Consider the following 16,834-nt stretch of genomic DNA (forward strand, 5'->3'; position numbering starts at 1 on the left):
TGACAGTGACAAAGTGGAAGAGCAGTTGGCTGCAGATGTGCCCTCTACCTGTCACAGGGGCAGGGGGGACAGTCACTGGGGATGTCCTCCTCCATGCCTGTATATGTTCAAGGAGCCAGGCGGCCAGAGTTAATTCATGATCACACTTGAGTATCCAAATTGCCAGGAGACCCTCACCAGCTGCTGCAGGAGTAGGGGGTGTGGCCTGTGTACTGATTAACTTACCTAGGGACACATGCCAGCCATCAGTGAGGACAAGGTTGACAACAAGAAGCCTGAGGGTGAGGTGTGGGCAGAAGGGATGGCTTCAGGCAATGGGGGTTTGACAGAGACAGTGGCTTGGAGGCCTCAGGACAATGAAACCTTTCCCAGTCACTGGGTCTTTTTGGAGTTCAGTTAAGCTCAATTCCATTTAATAAACATTTTTAAGCAACAAGATATGCTGGGCCAAATAAGGGACACAAAGAGAATTAACAGAGAAGCTCCCAAGGATCTCACAGCTGAGTTAGAAAAAAGAGATATAGGGGTGCCTGCGTGGCTCACTTGGTTGAGCGTCCAACTTTGGCTCAGGTCATGATCTCACAGTCTGAGTTTGAGTCCCACATCAAGCTCTGTGCTGACAGCTCAGAGCCTGAAACCTGCTTCAGATTCTGTGTCTCCCTCTCTCTCTCTGCCCCTCCTCCCCTGCTTGTACTCTGTCTCTCTCTCTCGCTCTCAAAAATAAATAAACTTTAAAAGGAAAATTAAAAAGAAAAAGAAAAAGAGATATAGAGCACACTTATTACCATCAACACTGCCAACCATCACAGCAAGAGCAGATACCTCATTATACACTATAACAGCCCCGGAAGGTGCACATTAATATCTCCATCTTAAAGAGAAGGCACTGGGTATCTGGAAGGTTAAACAGGCCCTCTAAGGTAACAAACACAGCTGAAGAGAAGGGTGGTCGGCATCTATGTCTGACTATAAGGTCTGCGCCCCTAACCACCATATGTATTGTCTCTATTGTCACCTGTGATAAAAAAGGCAGAGACACGTTGTATGCACTAGGGAAGAACCCTGAGCCTTTACAGTTTATTCATCTGTAAAATGAGGATAATGACATCTAGTTTCCTGAGAAAGCAGGGATAATGTATGTGACAGGTCTGCACCATGCAAGGCATGTTTCTACTCTTGTTACAGAAGCCCAGAACAGGTAGTAACAGGAGCTGCTCTTGAAGGGTAGAAGCCAAATACGTACTATGAGGCAAGCACTGCAGGCAGGGGGAACAGCATGAGCAAAAGCTGGGAGGTGTGAACCTTCAGCTGGTCCAGCACGAAACCTGAGAAAGCAGGAGATTCAGCCAGAGAGGAGAGCCCAAAGCTCTTCCCTCCCTTTCTTCCCTCTGCAACTCTGGGAAAGTTGCTGATAGCTCCTTTGCAGTTCCTCCTCAACTCCCATACTCTGATCTCTGCCCACTGGAAACACTCTTGCCAAGGTCCTCAATGCCAGCCTGTGGCCAGACCAATGGCCATTCTTAGGTCTTATCTTCCCTCCTCCACAACCTGGATGTGTTTCCTGACCTTCTCTTTGAAGCAACGCTTCTCTATTGATTTACTTTCCTGTCTGCTGGGCTCTCCCCTCTGTCTGCTTTGCTGGCTCCATAATCTGTGCCACCTCTGAATACTGCTATGGCCGGTCCTGGACCTACTTCTTGTCAACACATTCTCATTGGGAGACCCATCTGTTCCCGAGGCTTACCTCCATGTGGGACGTCCAAGACCCAATCTCCAGTGCCCACCCTGAGCACTGAACCCCTATACATCCCTGCTGGGCATCTAGACCTGCATGTACTTCCAGGCAGTTTGAACTCAAAATGAGCTCGGGGGGCGGGGGGTTCCCTGCATACCCCCCCTCCCCAGTAGCTGCTGCTCTCTCTGGGTTCTATTTGCTAGGAGTTGGCATCACTAATACAATCAGATCCTGGGAGTTGTCCCTAACATCTCCCTCACTAACACCTGGGTGCCATCTCCTACCAATGTCTCTCACATCTTTCTCTCTCCCCTACCACACTCCCCACTGCTGCAAAATACATCCTCATCATAGCTCCTGGGGTTCCTTCCACGGATAGCCCCAATGCTCTCCTACCCAGCTATCAGACTGGCTCCCTATTGTGTTTGGTTATAAGGCCCACACTTCCTGGCATGCCACTCAATGTTCCAGCCTCTTCATCACATTCCCATTGTCCCTGGGTCTCCAGCCAGACTGAAATCATGGAGCAGATTTAGATAAATCTTACCCTAATTGTCCCAATCTTTCTAGTCCCTGGGTCTCAGCTTGAGGATCCCTTCCTACTCCAGGAAGCCTTCCTCCTGCCCCAAAATGAATTAGGGCCCCCTTCTGTGCCCCCATAGCGTCTGTGCACAACAGAGAGCTATGTTCTCTTTCTACAACGCATAATGCTTCTTTTCTTGCTCCCCACCCTGAGACCATGGAGTCTTTGAAGTTAGGAACTGTCCCTGTGCTTTATTTTTTCTACAGTGTTAAGAAATATTTGCTGAAATCAAAGGATTTGGGAAGGGTCTTGGAAACAGACCCTGGGGGTGCTTTTAGGAAATGAGTTACTCTTTGTGCAGACACTGTAAGTTTAATACACAATATCCTTTCTCCCCTCTTCCCTAATAGAACCCCAATTTTGTTCAGGAGGTAGCAATAGCGTAAACTACATTTCTTAGTCCCCTTTGCAGAGGGTAGCCATGTGACCTAGTCTTGGTAGCTAAGCATGCATGGAAGAGATTTGCTTCCCTGATGTGAGCACAACCCCTTCCTGTTTCCTGTCTTCCACTTCCTTCTTGGAATTAAGAGAAGAGGCTGGAGGTGGAGCAGCTATCTTGTGACAATGAGCCAGCCACACATTAAAGAATCCTTACGGGCCTAGGTCATGACCCCTGGACTGCCTACTAGCAGGCTTTTATTATGAGAGGCATATTAATCTCATTGAAGCCACTTTGGCTAGGTCTCCATTACATTTAGCTAACCCCCCCTCGTAAGAGCAGATAAAGGCAGAGATAACCATCTGGGAGCATTTCTGAATATGCCTTTCCTTTGGAGATGATGCTGGTCCTGACAACCTTACCCGGAAAAGGGTAAGGTTCATGGAGGAGGATAAAATGAGGGTTGGAGAAGCTGACTCTCCCTGGGTTTCTATCAGAGGACCATGACCAGGCCTCACTCAGGGTTTGAGGAAGAAACTCTAGTTATCGCAGGTGCAATGTGCCTGTGGCCTGGGCCTTCTCTGCTCTCTGCTTGGTTTACTTGTGGAATGAGTGTGTTGGAATAGGTAACTTTTCAATGGGCATAGTGCTTCAAGTCTGGGCTTTGGAATCAGGCAAAGCTGGACTCAGGTTCCAGCTCTATCACTTACTAGCTGTTTGTCTTTCACTCATTTTTTTTTTTTTAGTTGGCCTCTCTAGCATCATCATCTATAAAATCCAGATAGTAATACGTACCTATAATTGTTGGGCTAACCCTGGGGTTCTATGGAATCATGCGTGTGGCTACCCAACATAATGCCTGGCACAATACACTGTGAGTACTGCAGCATACATTGGGTACTCTTGGTGGCAGCCATCATTGTGCTCCAAGTTCTCTAAGAGGGTAGACTAGTGACTTGGAGTTTCCTGCCTGTTCTGGGGTCTGAGGCTGCTGCAGGGCTCTGGAAAGCCTCTCTAGATACCCTTTACTCTGTGGGTGAACGAAGTGGGCAGAGGCGGTCCACTGTCCAATGGCTTTTCTTCCAGCACTGCCTGCTGTTGTGTCCAGGGTTCTTGGACCACAGGTGCATAGGGGAAGCCCACAGACAGAGGACAAGCCCAGACCAGGCCCAGAAAGGCATCATCCTGTGGGTCTTTGTCTTAGCCAAAGTTTCCTGGGCATTGAAGGTGGGTTTATGCTTTTCCAGGAGACAGGGTGGGCTTCCAGAGGTTGGCTCATAAGGAGACTACAGGGATTAGGGAGCTGGAAAAATACCTCCAGAATTGGATTCCTTACTGCAGCTGCTTTTGGCATAACTTTCTTATCCTTCTCTTGAAAAGTCTCACCTTCTTTCTCTTCTCTGCAGTAGGAATTCTAGTGGAAAAAGTCTTGGGGGAAAAATAAAGCTGCTGTTCTATTCCAGCCCTGAGAAGGAGGCCAGTGGGATGCCTCCTGTATGTCCACGGGGGGTCCTCTCTCTTGGCCCTCAGTACTTCAGGCCAGACCCAGCCATGCTGACACTTGACAGCGCCCGAAGTTTACCTTGGCTCAAGTCCAGAGAGTTCGGGCCCTGCCCGGGCGGCCCCCTCTCCAGCGCAAAGAGCAGTTTAAATATAAATCAGTCCTCGACACAAACAGCCTCAGCGAGTCTCAGAGCCATCACCGGAACTGAGAGCCCAGGTTTTCGGCAAGTGCAAACAAGCAGAGACCCGCTCCGTAAATCTCCCCGAGTGCGTCGGGAGGGGCGCCGCTGCACCCCTCTCCTCTTGAAACCCCGCTCCCCTTCCAGTTCCCTGGTTCCCGTTGGCCCCTCCAGCACCCCCTCGGTTCTCCTCCTGCCCCCGGAGTCCTGCCAACCTCTTCTCCGGTCCCTTCCAGTCGCCCGCCTGTCGGTCCCCGCTGCACCCCCCGTCCCGCCAGTCCCGCAGGCGCCCCCACCCTCCTATCGTCCCCTGCCCCTCCAGCCACTACCTCCCCTCCCCGGGGCCGCCGCTCCAGGCTCCCCAGCAGGCGGGACCTTCTCCGGGGCGGTCAAGCCTCGCGGGTCCTAGCCAAGCTGCGGGAGCAGAGGCGACCCCGGGCCGGGAGCGAAGTCACGCGCGGCCAGCCGCCGCGTCACACCTGTCTGAGGGGCGGCCGCGGCGGGGGCGGGGGCTCGCAGAGCCTTCAACAGCCGAGGAAAAGAGGGAGGAGGGAGAGCGCGTTTCATCATCGGCGACGGCGGCGGCCACTTATAAAACTTCTGGGCGCGCACTCGCTCGCGCAGTCTCCGCGCTGCGAGCCTCCTGCGGCCGTCGCCGCCGCTCTCACCAGCCACCCGCGCGGCCGCCCCGGCCCGAGGCGCCCGGCCCCTGCTCGCCCCGCCGCCCGCCCGGGGCCTGCCGCCGTCCCGCCCCGCGGGGGCCGCCACCATGGGGCTCTGGCCCGAGCCTGGCGCGCGCCAGGACAGCGACGCTTCTTCGCGCCCAGCCGGACGCTGTCCCCGCTCTGTCTTCAGCAACATTAAGGTGAGCGGAGAACCCTCGACCTCCGGGCGCACCTTTGGCGGGCCCGGGCAGGGGTGCTGCGGGAGCCCGGGGCGGGGGAGGGGGGCGCCGGGGCTCTCCGTCAGCCCTCAGTGCCGCGCTCTGCGACGCATCCCTGCGGGCCTGGCGGCGGGCTGGGGGCGCCTGGACTGGCGATCTCTTTCTGGGAGTGTGTGCGCGCGTGTGTCTGTGCGCGCGTGTGTGCACGGGTGTGTGTGTGTGTGCGCACATACTCACGCCCTCGTCGGGGTTAAGAAACAGGACAATGACAGAACCAATAGGTTCAACTCTGGTCGGATAGCGTCTTCCTCTTTGAAAAAAGAACATCTCGCGGGACACTTTTTCGGTCTCCTGAGGGCAGTTTCTTCGTGAAGGGGTGAGCTTGGAGGTGCCGGGCTGTGGTTCCTCTGAGATGGAGGGCAGAGCCTAACTCATCCTGGGGTGGGTGGCAGAAGAGATGTTTTTCTGCCCGACGAGCAGCGGTACAGGGGCTCCGCTACCCTACCGCTCTGCCGCGCGCAGGGTTCAGAATTCCCCCGGGTTGGCAACCAACCCTGCGTGCTTCCTGGTCTGGAAACGGCCCCAGGAAAGCAGCAGGTCCTCGCGGTATGTTCAGTAACATCTAAGCAGGTGCCTCTCCCCTAGCAAGTTATGGGGAGTGGCTCTATGGTGAGGACACTTTCTTCCCCAGGAGGTCGGGAATGTTTACCGCTTCCTCACCAGGCCAGGGAGGCCTGGAACAGTTGAAGCCTGAAACCGGCTTTTTTTTTTTTTTTTAACTGGTTCTACCTGAGCAGAAGTGACCTAGAAGTACACGTCCTGAGAGGACAGAGCTGCTATGGTGAGGACTGTAGAGTCCACATGAGGGCTCCTTGGAGACAGTGGGGGAAGGGGGGTGGTTAGGTATGGTGCAGAGAAGTTGTTTCCAACAATCATACAGTCAGATGGGGCTAGGTAAAGCTTCCAGTGGTGCGATTAAAGGGATGGTCTGGGAGGAGTGTCTCTGTGAACTGATGATGTGAGTGTTGAACAGAAAGGGATCTGGAGGTCACAGTGAATCCCACGAATGTATTTACTCATATTGTTAGCAGAGGAGCTGGGATCCCCACTTCTGCTTCTGCTCTATCCCCACACCACAATAAATAAAGGCTGAGTTGATTCCATGGTTGGATGTAAATAAGACATAGACATTTTGAGATGGTTTCAGATAATCCTCAAATTGCCTCACCTTTGGCTAGACCTGGATGGCCAAAACACTGTGTGTGGCTTTGGTCCCACCATTCAGAAGAGTCTTGGAGAAGTTTCAGTAGAGAATTGTAGCAAATTTGGTGTTTATAAATTAGGAACTGGGAGGAAAGTGTGGGAGCAACAGTTGGGTGGTCTGAAAAGAAAGAGGCCCAAGAAAGAGCCAGGGTAGGGGCAAACTCTCCCTATTTTCACCAACAAGGGCAAGAGGGATAGATTGTCCCAGAACAGTTTCCTGACAGCAAGGGTAACCCCCCATGAGGTTGATTCATTTAGACCCACCCTGAATCCCTAAAATGAGTTTATGGCAGCAGTTTCTTTGAAGATCCATAAAAATGAGATAATTTATCACATGTTGATGATTTAGCCACAAGTGACTGAGGCCTAGACCCAGGCCAGTTGGCCTCCTGAAGGCTCATACCAATTAAGAGTTTTTCTTAACTCTAAAAATCAAATTCTCTTAATTATTACCTCCACTGATCCATAGTAATGCTGAGACCAGAGTTTGGAGAGACTTACACTTAGCTTCACTTAATCAACCTGAAACCAGGTACAATTTGGATATCTCAAGGCAAATCTGGGGCCTGTAATTCCATTAAACTCACTTAAGCCTTTTCTTCCGGGGGGGGGGGTGGTAATGGTTGTCTGGGGGGTTGCTATTTGTTGGGAGATTCCTTCCTCCCAATGAGAGGTTGGTTGAGTGGCCGCCCTGCACTCTCTCACTGGGGTATGGATGGCACATGTCTTGTGACATGTGTGACATGGAGGATAACAGGGGATGCCCAGCCCAAGGACCCATCATTTTTCTGGGTTCCTCATTGCTGGGACAGAGTAACCAATTGGCTTTATGACATTCCTGCAAAACCCCACATACCGTATGGTTTAGGGGAAGGGAATGAGGCCAGGGGACTTAGATTCACCTCTAAATCTAACCTCTTACTAAATAGGTGACAAAGGGGAGCATTTCTTACCTTTCCTGGACTGCAGAAACTTTACGTAAAAAAAAAAAAACAAAAAAAAAAAACAACAACAACAAAAAAAACAAAGACAAAAACAAAAAACAGGTACTATGAATGATCCCTACCTCATGGGGCTCCTTAAGGATTATGTGGGATGAGGTGTAGGAAAAGGGTTTTGTAAACCATGCAAGACTCTCCAGGACTGACATCAATAAAATGTCAGTTCTTGCCTAAACAAACAGGACTGCTTGTTTAAATATCATTTAGGATCTGTTGTTTCACCAATTATGCCTCACATGAGGCATACTTAAGAGAAACTATAGTTAGCAGTCATGTCCAAAATAAAGGTAATAGCAGCTAACACTAATGAAGCCATCTGGATGTACCAAGAACTTTGGATATATTTCACCCATATGTAATCCTCAGTACAATTCTATCTAGTGAGGATTATTACTGTCCCCATGAATGATGAGGAAAACTGGGCTTAGTGAGGTGTAGACACATAGCCAAAAAGGGGTGGAGTGTAGAGGAACCAGATATGTGAGATTGCAGGGTCAGAGACCATGCACCCTGCCCTCACCATCACACAGTGCTGCTCAATTCTGGCTTAGCACTTGGGGATACTGTATGTATAGTTGTTCCCAGAGTCAGTACTGTTTTCAGTTCCCGGTGACACTCACATCCCAGCTGTGAGCAGGGGTCACTGTGGTGGCTGCAGGATGGATATCCCCAGTCACTAACAGGCTCATTATACCTTTTCATTCTTCATAACTCTCCCCAAAAGAGCTTGGCAACTCTCACTTATGGGGTGAGGTTTTTGTATGCCCTCCTGTAGTAGTAAATATAATTGTGTTTAATCTGGAGACATTCTCAATTGCCTCTGGCTTACAAGATTCTTAAGAAACATAAGACCTGCTCACTAGTCATTGTCAGAGAGACCAGTTCAACATCCAGAACTCTAAATTAAAAACAGGTTCATTCAGCGATTATGGGGTGTGGGTGGGGAGGTAGGAGACAGCCTTTGTGGCTAACTCATCCTGGCAGCCTCAAAGAGATCTGTTTCTTCTTAAAGTGAAATTTTGGGGGGCAAACCGAGGTTATCTTATAAAAGGAGTAGATGATTGGTAATTGCTGCCCAAATTTTATGAACTCCCACACCCCAGGTCCCAGTTTAGGAAAATAGTGCATATCTCATCAGTGAGGGAGAGTCCAGTGGGAATGGAGGGCAGGGGAAGTACAGTGGTGAAGAAAAGGGTAGGCAGATGTCACAGCTTGGCCTGAGTGGCCTGGGGACCTCTGATCTGGGAGGGAAGCCCAAAAATGAGGAAGAAGTGCTTTATTTTGGCTTGTGTCTGTAACTTCCTAAGGCCTTTGACCCCCAACTGTGGGGAGGCATCTTGGGCTTAACCTCTTGGTTTCCAGAGGAAAGTGCTATATCCACCAAACTGATGCTCACAAGTGGGGAAAACACTTTCAAGAGAATCCCTGGAGCTAAAGAATTACTTAACAGACCTCATGGATTAAGAGGTGCCCACTCCTCCCCCAGGCTGGTGGGTGTTTCTCTGATGTGAATGAGGACAGCATTCATCTATCCCCTGAGAGGGCCTGGCTTGCCCATCCTGCTTTTATGTGGGGGTCAGGGGAGGGGAGACCAATGGGAACTGGTTGGGTGGGGTCACAGGTCACTGAGAGCCTTTTCCTCCTGTGATGATGCTCAGAGCCCTTCTCCTGGTGATGAACTGTGACCTACACTGCCACAGAACAAAGGGAAGAGTGATTTATGTCTCACACTATGGATAGCTCATCTCTTTCTCATCACTCTCTTTTGTCTGTGACAGTGACTTTTTTTTCCATTCTAGAAGACCCGGATGTGATGTGGGCTGTTGGGTTGGGACCATGGCTTTCCCTCACCTTTTTTTGCCCTGTTTATGGAATGCAGAGGAATGTGCATGGTCCCCAGGGTAGACCTCATCCCTCCTTGTTCTCCCGCTTCACATCCCTGCTTGGTTTTATGCTGTATCATGGGTTCAGCCACCCCCAGCCCTTGCTTCACCCCACTTTCTGCCTGTGGAGGCACTGGCCTGTGGAGACCTCCAGTTGTGTGCCAAAGCCAGAGAGCTAGGCATGGTGGAGCTGAGAAGCTCGGGATGGTCCCGGGCAATGGACCCGTCAGAGGACCTTGCCTGGGGCTGGGCGAGTCTGGCCCCCATTTTACATCATAAGATCATTGCTGTGTACTTGGGCATTGCACTCTCAGTTTCTGTTGATAAAGGACATGAAGAAATAGCTGTGTGAACTTACACTTGTCTGTACCCCACAGGACTAGCACAGATGGGTTGTCACTGTGGTCCTTGGGGGCTCCTTTTAAGGGACCATGGGAGAAAGCTGAGTTCTTAGCACCAGACAATGCTTGATTTATTTTGAGTTCTTAAAAAACTTTTTATTTTGAAACAATCCCATATTCGTAGGAAACCAGTGCCAAGATGTCCTGCATACACTTCACCCAGTTTCTTCCAATGGTTCTGTCTTACATACTGCACTATAATACCAAAAGCAGGGAACTGACATTGCTATAATGTGTGTGTATAATTCCATGCAATTTTGTCACACGTATAGATTCATGGAACCACCACCCCACTGCCTCAAGACACAAGAACTATTTCTGTCACCACAAAAATCTCTGTTGTGCTGCTCCTTTGTGGTCATGCCCACCTGCTTCCAACTGACTACCATCACAACCACTAATCTGTTCTTTATCACTGTAATTTGTCATTTTGAGAATGTTGTATAAATGGAATCATGCAATATGTAACCTTTTGAGATTGACTTTTTTCATTCAGCTTAATACCCTTGAGATCCGTCCAGGATGTTGCTTGTATTAATAGTTTGTTCCTTTTTATTGCTGAGTTTTATTCCACGGTATGGATGTACGGTGATTTGTCTAACCATTCACCTATTGAGGGACATTTGGGTTGTTTCTAGTTTGGGGCTATTATAAGTAAAGCTGATATGAACAATCAGGTATAGGTTTTTGGGTCAGACATAAACTTTCATTTCTCTGGAGTAAATACCCAGGAGTGCATTTCCTGGGTAGTATGGTAGTTGCATATTGATTTTTTTTTAAGAAACTGCCAAACTCTTTTCCAAAGTGGCCATACAGTTTTATATGTACACCAACAATGTAGGAGAAATCCAGTTTCTCTACATGTTTGCCAGCATTTGGTGTTGTCATTACTTTTTTAAAAAATTTCTTGATGTTTTTATTTTTGAGAGAGAGAGAGAGAGAGACAGAGCGCGAGTGGGGTAGGGGCAGAGAGACACACACACACACACACACACACACAGAATCTGAAGCAGGCTTCAGGCTCTGAGCTGTCAGCACAGAGCCCGACACGGGGCTTGAACTCATGAACCACGAGATCATGACCTGAGCCGAAGTCAGGTGCTTAACCGACTGAGCCACCCAGGTGCCCCAAGTGTTGTCATTATTTTTTATTTTAGCTATTCAAATAGGTGTGTAGTTACATCTCAGCATGGTCTTCATTTACATTTCCCTAATGGCTAGTGATGGTGAACATCTTTTCATGTGCTTATTTGCCATGTGTATGTGCTCTTTATTGGAATGTCTGTTCCTATAGTTTGTCCTTTTTCTAATCGGAATTTTTACTATTGTTTTGAGAGTTCTTTATATATATGAAATACAAGTCCTTTGTTGGGCATGTGGTTTGCAAATATTTTCTCCCAGTATGTAGCTTATCTTTTATCTTCTTAATAGGGTCTGTCGCAGAAAACATTGTTTAGATTCTGATGAAATCTAATTTATCAAGTTTTAATTTTCTGGATCCTACTTTTGGTGTAAGTCTAAGAACTCTTCACCAAACCTAGTTCCTGAAAGTTTTCTCTTATGTCTTCTTCTAAAAGTTTTATAACCTTGCATTTAAATCTATGATCCATTGTAAGTTAATTTTTGTATATGTATGAAGTTTAGGTCAAGGTTATTTTATTTGTTTGTTTTTTGTTTTTATTTTTGTTTTGCCTATAGGTATCCAATTGCTCCTGAACCATTTGTTGAGAAGACTGTCCTTACTCTATTGAATTGCCTTTGCTCCTTTTTCAAAAACCAATTGGCCATGCTTGTGTGGATCTGTTCTGGGTTTTCTGTTCTGTTTCATAGATGTATGTGTATATCTCTCTGCCAATACCACACTGTCTTGATCACTGTATCTATACAGCAAGTCTTGATATCAGGATCAGGTAGAAGATTGATTTTCAGTCTGCAGTGGTATGTGTTTATCTTATGGTTACCATACTTTATAACCCATTCAGTTTCCCTTCTACTTTGCCTTTTGGGAAGATTTAAAGACAAATTTGAGGCTTGCTTTTAGTAACTGGATGGGACCTTGTGTATTTCTGTGCTCTAGCTTTTCTTCTGGGCTTAGCTAAATAGTTGTCTTTTCCCTTGAACTTGATTTGTTAATCAAGAAAAGAAGTTTCCTAAACTTTTTCTACTCTCAACCATGGCCTTGCAAGGGGTGGGGGGTGCTCAGCATCTCTCTTTCATACTTGAGAAAATGGAGGCTCATTTAAGAACACCTATCCAGTAAATGGCAAGCAGGAATTCCCTCCCAGGGTCATCGCGCTCCCTAGTTCTCTTCTTCCCATGGCCACAGAATGCCTCTCGGTTCTGGATTCTCTCATTCGTAAACATTTGGGCCTGAGCTCAATGATCTCTGAGGTCCTTGTAAGTTCTCAGATTCTCATCTGTTAAGTTGCTGATGGAGATGAGACTGGGAGCAGGACCAGTTGGGTCTGAGCTTTGCTGGGAGACCTGCTATGAAGCCTGGCAGAAGTGGAAGGTGCAGGCTAGGTGGTTATCTTTGGTCAATCCCCAGCTCTCTCAATTTGGAGGACACTGATTCTCTGGGTGTGTCCTCCTGTTTGGGATGGATTACATTTGACCAGGGTGGGGAATGAAACCAAGTCAGGGAGTGTCCTCTGGCTGTTGAAGGACAGGTGGATACTCCAGTGAGCAGCCTTCTTCCAGAGCCTGTCCTCCCAGCCTCTTTGCCCTGTTGAGCGGGATACTCAGGAGGCTCAGAGGAGATGCTGGAGGCTCTTGGCGTGGCTGGTGGGGTGGGGCGGTGGCGGAGAGCAGCACCAGCCTGGGACGGTAAATCCCAGATGAGCTTTGGGACATTCAGTCTGGCCAGGATCGGTGCTGGCTCCCCACAGGCTGCCCGCCTGCCTCCCCAAAAATGGGCAGACTAACTCTTTGTTAGAAATTTAGTGTGCTTGTTCCTCAAATTTAGTTCCTGAGTTCTGTAGGAATCTGGGAGTCCTGGTAACAAGTTTTCTTTTGTTTACTCAAACACTGGTAATATCTACTTATGTTCTGAAGAATGCCCCATCTAACATCCTTGCGAGATGCTGGCCTAGAGCACAGAGGACCTCAGTTAAGACTCAGATGTTATCAGAGAGGGCTGTAGTAAGCTAGTGTTTTTCAAACTGCCTCACCAAGATGCCCTGAATTCTAGGACAGAGTGATCAGGTTTCCATGTATGAGTAGACAAGAGGATGAAGGGGATGAACTGTGATGTGAGCATTACATTTCTGTGATATTTTATGTTTTAATCTTAAAATCAAGTGAATTTTATATTTTCCTCCACAGTATAGGTATGTGTTTCCAAAGAATATGTTCTATTTCCCCCCAAATCTTGGAGTAACATTGATACTCTCAGAAGCTATGCTGTATGTGGCTCATGTCTCCCAGATGTGACTAGCAGGTAGGGCATACCAAGTTTGGGAAACACAACACGGGTAGACCTCAAGTCAGAACTAGTTTATCCGGTTAGTTCACTCAGCCAGCTTGTGAGGCACAGAGGGAAAGGTACCTAGAAAGTTTAAGTGGGACAGACATGGGGTGTGGATATCAGACAGCTCCTGGGCTGAGCCCTGTGGGACACCCCAGGAGAGGAGCCAGCTAGAGAATGCACTGAGGTCCCTGTGGACCTTGGGGGAAAGGGATGGTGGCAGAAGGAAGGGGCTGGGAGGACAGCAGGCTTCCAGAGCCACTCTTGCCCTGCTTATTGGACTGCCAAGGAGTTTGCAGGATGGGATTAAATTGACCACTTTCTCATTCTGTTTTACATCATTCCTGCCTTTTACTTCAGGCCCTTTTTGATAACTTCCTGCTTTACCTTTGATCCTCAGTGCTTTTGAGGGAGTTGGCGGGAGCTGAGTGTTGGTGCAGGAGCCTGGGACTCACTCACTGAGAAGCCTTTACTGAGCATTCACCATGTGAGGCTCTGTACCAGGTATTACTGTTTTGGCATTTGGCTCCCTAAGAGGCTCCCAAGCTTCCCATAAATGATAGTCTGTAAATTCCCTGCCTCTCAATGTGACCAACTGCCTCTTTTTGCCCAGGACGAAGGCAGTTTCTGGAACACAGAGCTTTCAGTTTTAAAACTGGAAAAGTTCTGGGCAAATTGGGACAAGTTGGTCCCCTACAGCCTCCCTTGCTGTGACATCGTACACAAATGGACTTCCACCCTCTGTGGGGCAGTGGAGATGCCGAGGGAGGGTCAGGGATGGTGTCCGGTGATGGAAATAAACCTCAAGGATCTATGGTAGGAAGGGATGTAGTCTTCCAAAGAAAGGAGGAGCGGGAGCCAGGACACTGGAGACGGACTCGTGGAGCAGCAAGCCGCATGACTCCTTGTCTGTACACCGAGGTCCTGCTATCTTCCTTGCTTATCATGATTTCTACAGCATTTTTTACTTCTCATGTTGTAGAATCCATGTAAGTCATGATAAAACTGACATGTAGAAAGATAGTACTTCCTAGCTTATAGAATATTTGGATTTCAGAATTGAAAGTGACAAGAAAGCTCATCTGCTCCAAGAAGCAGGAATCCTTTTGAAGATGTCCTTACCTCTGTTTGCATAGCTCTAGTAATGGGGAACTCACCCCCTCTCAAGGCAGGCCCAGGACTGGAAGCTCCACAGTCTTTAAGTCTCTCCTGTGTTGAGCCAAAATCTGCCCCTATCCTTCCATGTACATCCCCAGAGGGAAGCTAGCAGAACCCCCTCTTCCTGGCTACTCTCTCAATGTTTCCAGTGGAAAGCAGTCTCCCCTCTCCCATAAGTCCCTCTAACTGGGAAGCTGCTAGGCAGGGTTAAAATGGAAAGCCAGATGGTCTGGGCTACCTTCCTCTGAAAGGTGAACCAGGCTCTGAAGTTGGACGTTGTTAAGGGGACATGTATGACCCCTGATTCTTGTTGTCCCAGATCACAAAGGTCTTCTTGCTGGTTCTAGTCACTGCTTGGTCAGCTTAGTCAGCACTCATGAGGAACCCTCGGGCTGTGTGGAGGCTGGTGGGCCTTGAGTTTTCTGGAACCAGCAGAGATCTTCCCATGATGGGGACCTCCACCCAACTGGAGGACATCTCTTAGGAGGAAGTAGACGAGGGGCTCACTGGGGACTTACCTTCTGACTTTATCACCAGAGGGCCCAGCATAGACCCTCAGAGAGAGATATGGCCTAATGCTAACAGGAACATACCTGTGGAGTGTATTCCAAGGATGCACCCCATACATCCCTCCCATCCCAAGTGGCAGAGCCAAATTATTGTAGAACCAGCCTTGTCTTTTGGACCATCTCCACCCCTGGACCTTGTCACTGACTTGGAAAGTGAGCCTACATAGCCTTGTGATTGTCCATTTCATTTCACATTGCCCCTGCCATCAGGAGGCTGTCCTTCTAGACTTGCCTGAGACTCCTTCTTCTTCATAGTCAGCATCCCAGGAAAGCACAGTCCCACTGAGTCAACCTATAAATTTAACATATAAATATGTAAACTTAGCAAGGAGTGGGGACAAACCTATTCTGGATGCCCTAAAATCACAAATTCAGAATTCCCACCCTCAGCAACACATTTTTATTAGCAAAAATTATGGTACGATTTTCTGAGCTATCATAACATAGATGGATACATTTTATTAGGGCACATACATATGGGCAATATATGGGGGCATAGGGATATTTAGTTGTGAATGCAAATGCATGTATTTGGGGGAACCCATTATGTGCCAAATTTAGTGAAATAATAAGTGGACAAGGTTAGGTCCTTTCAGAAATGCTATCTTGACTAAAGCCTCCCTCCCATGCTCCAAGGTGCATATTACCCACATTTTATAGGGGAGGAAACTGGCAGGAAGCTCCTGGGAATTGGCACATTACACAGTGACAAAGCTGATATCTGGGAACTCTGTCTTATGATTCTCTTCTCTATGACTGCTGCCTGCTTCACACCACAAACCCCAAGCAGCTGAGCCAGACTGTGCTACTTCAGTCCTCCATACCAACAGACACAAGCAGGGCTGCTAATGTCTGTAGTATTTTATTTTCCCAAGCCAAATTTGGCACTGGTAGCCCTGTAATTCTTTGTGCCTCAGCTTTCCTCTCTTAAACCTTTTTTATAGGGGCACCTGAATGGCTCAGTCAGTTAAGCGCCCAACTCTTGGTTTTGGATCAGGTCATGATCTCACGGTTTGTGAGTTTGAGCCCCACATCAGGCTCTGTGCTGACAGCACATGGAGGCTGCTTAGGATTCTGTCTCCCTCTCTCTCTCTGCCCTTCCCCTACTTGCTCTCTCTATCTCTGTCAAAATAAATAAATAAAAATAAATAAAACCTGAACCTTTATTTTAAATAAATTATTTTAATTTATTTTTCTATTTTTTTTTAAGAGAGAAAATGAGACTGGGGGAGAAAGGCAGAGGGAGAAAATCTAAGCAGGCTTCATGCTCAGCATAGAGCCTGACACAAGGATTGATCCCACCACCCTGGGATCATGACCCGAGCTGAAATCAAGAGTTGGATGCTTAGCTGACTGAGCCACCCAGGCATCCCCCTCAGCTTTCCTTGTTGCACGTCCCCTCACCCATGTTGATAAGGCTAGACAGATACTCCAGCTGTACAGCACACAAGCACTTAGACCAGGGACTCAGCCTGGGGTGGGGGTGGCCATCAAGTGGCTTAGAAACACTTCCTGGAAGAATAAATGGAAACCCAGTCAGTTGAACAACATTTTATCATGTGACTCAAATGCTCAGAAGCTTATAATGACGAAGTGACTTGTTTATCTAGCAACTGGAGAGTCAAATACATCAGGGGACATCCATCTGTAGCATATATACAAATTATTTTTAAAGTTCTATTGAGAATAGTTTAAACTTGGGAGAAGGGTTCATTCTATAATGTTAAGCAGAGGCTGCAGGATAGGCAACCAGATGTAGAGATGATCCACATTTTTAAAAGTCACAAGAAGACTTGAAGAGGGTCTATAGCCAAACAGTTCTCTGTGTGGG

At 48.1% G+C, this 16,834-nt stretch overlaps 1 protein-coding gene across 1 annotated transcript in view; it reads left to right on the top strand.

Moving 5' to 3' along the window:
- Nucleotides 1-4,428: 4,428 nt before the first annotated feature.
- SLCO2A1 (solute carrier organic anion transporter family member 2A1) overlaps nucleotides 4,429-16,834 on the top strand; it is an 82,420-nt gene continuing 70,014 nt past the window's right edge. Inside the window, exon 1 of the mRNA XM_027061811.2 lies at nucleotides 4,429-5,244. Within this exon, the coding sequence (XP_026917612.1) occupies nucleotides 5,149-5,244 (96 nt within the window). The 5' untranslated portion in view covers nucleotides 4,429-5,148. The remainder of the gene's footprint in view (nucleotides 5,245-16,834) is intronic.

This window comes from Acinonyx jubatus, chromosome C2, assembly GCF_027475565.1.
Source record: "Acinonyx jubatus isolate Ajub_Pintada_27869175 chromosome C2, VMU_Ajub_asm_v1.0, whole genome shotgun sequence".
Taxonomy (NCBI): domain Eukaryota; kingdom Metazoa; phylum Chordata; class Mammalia; order Carnivora; family Felidae; genus Acinonyx; species Acinonyx jubatus.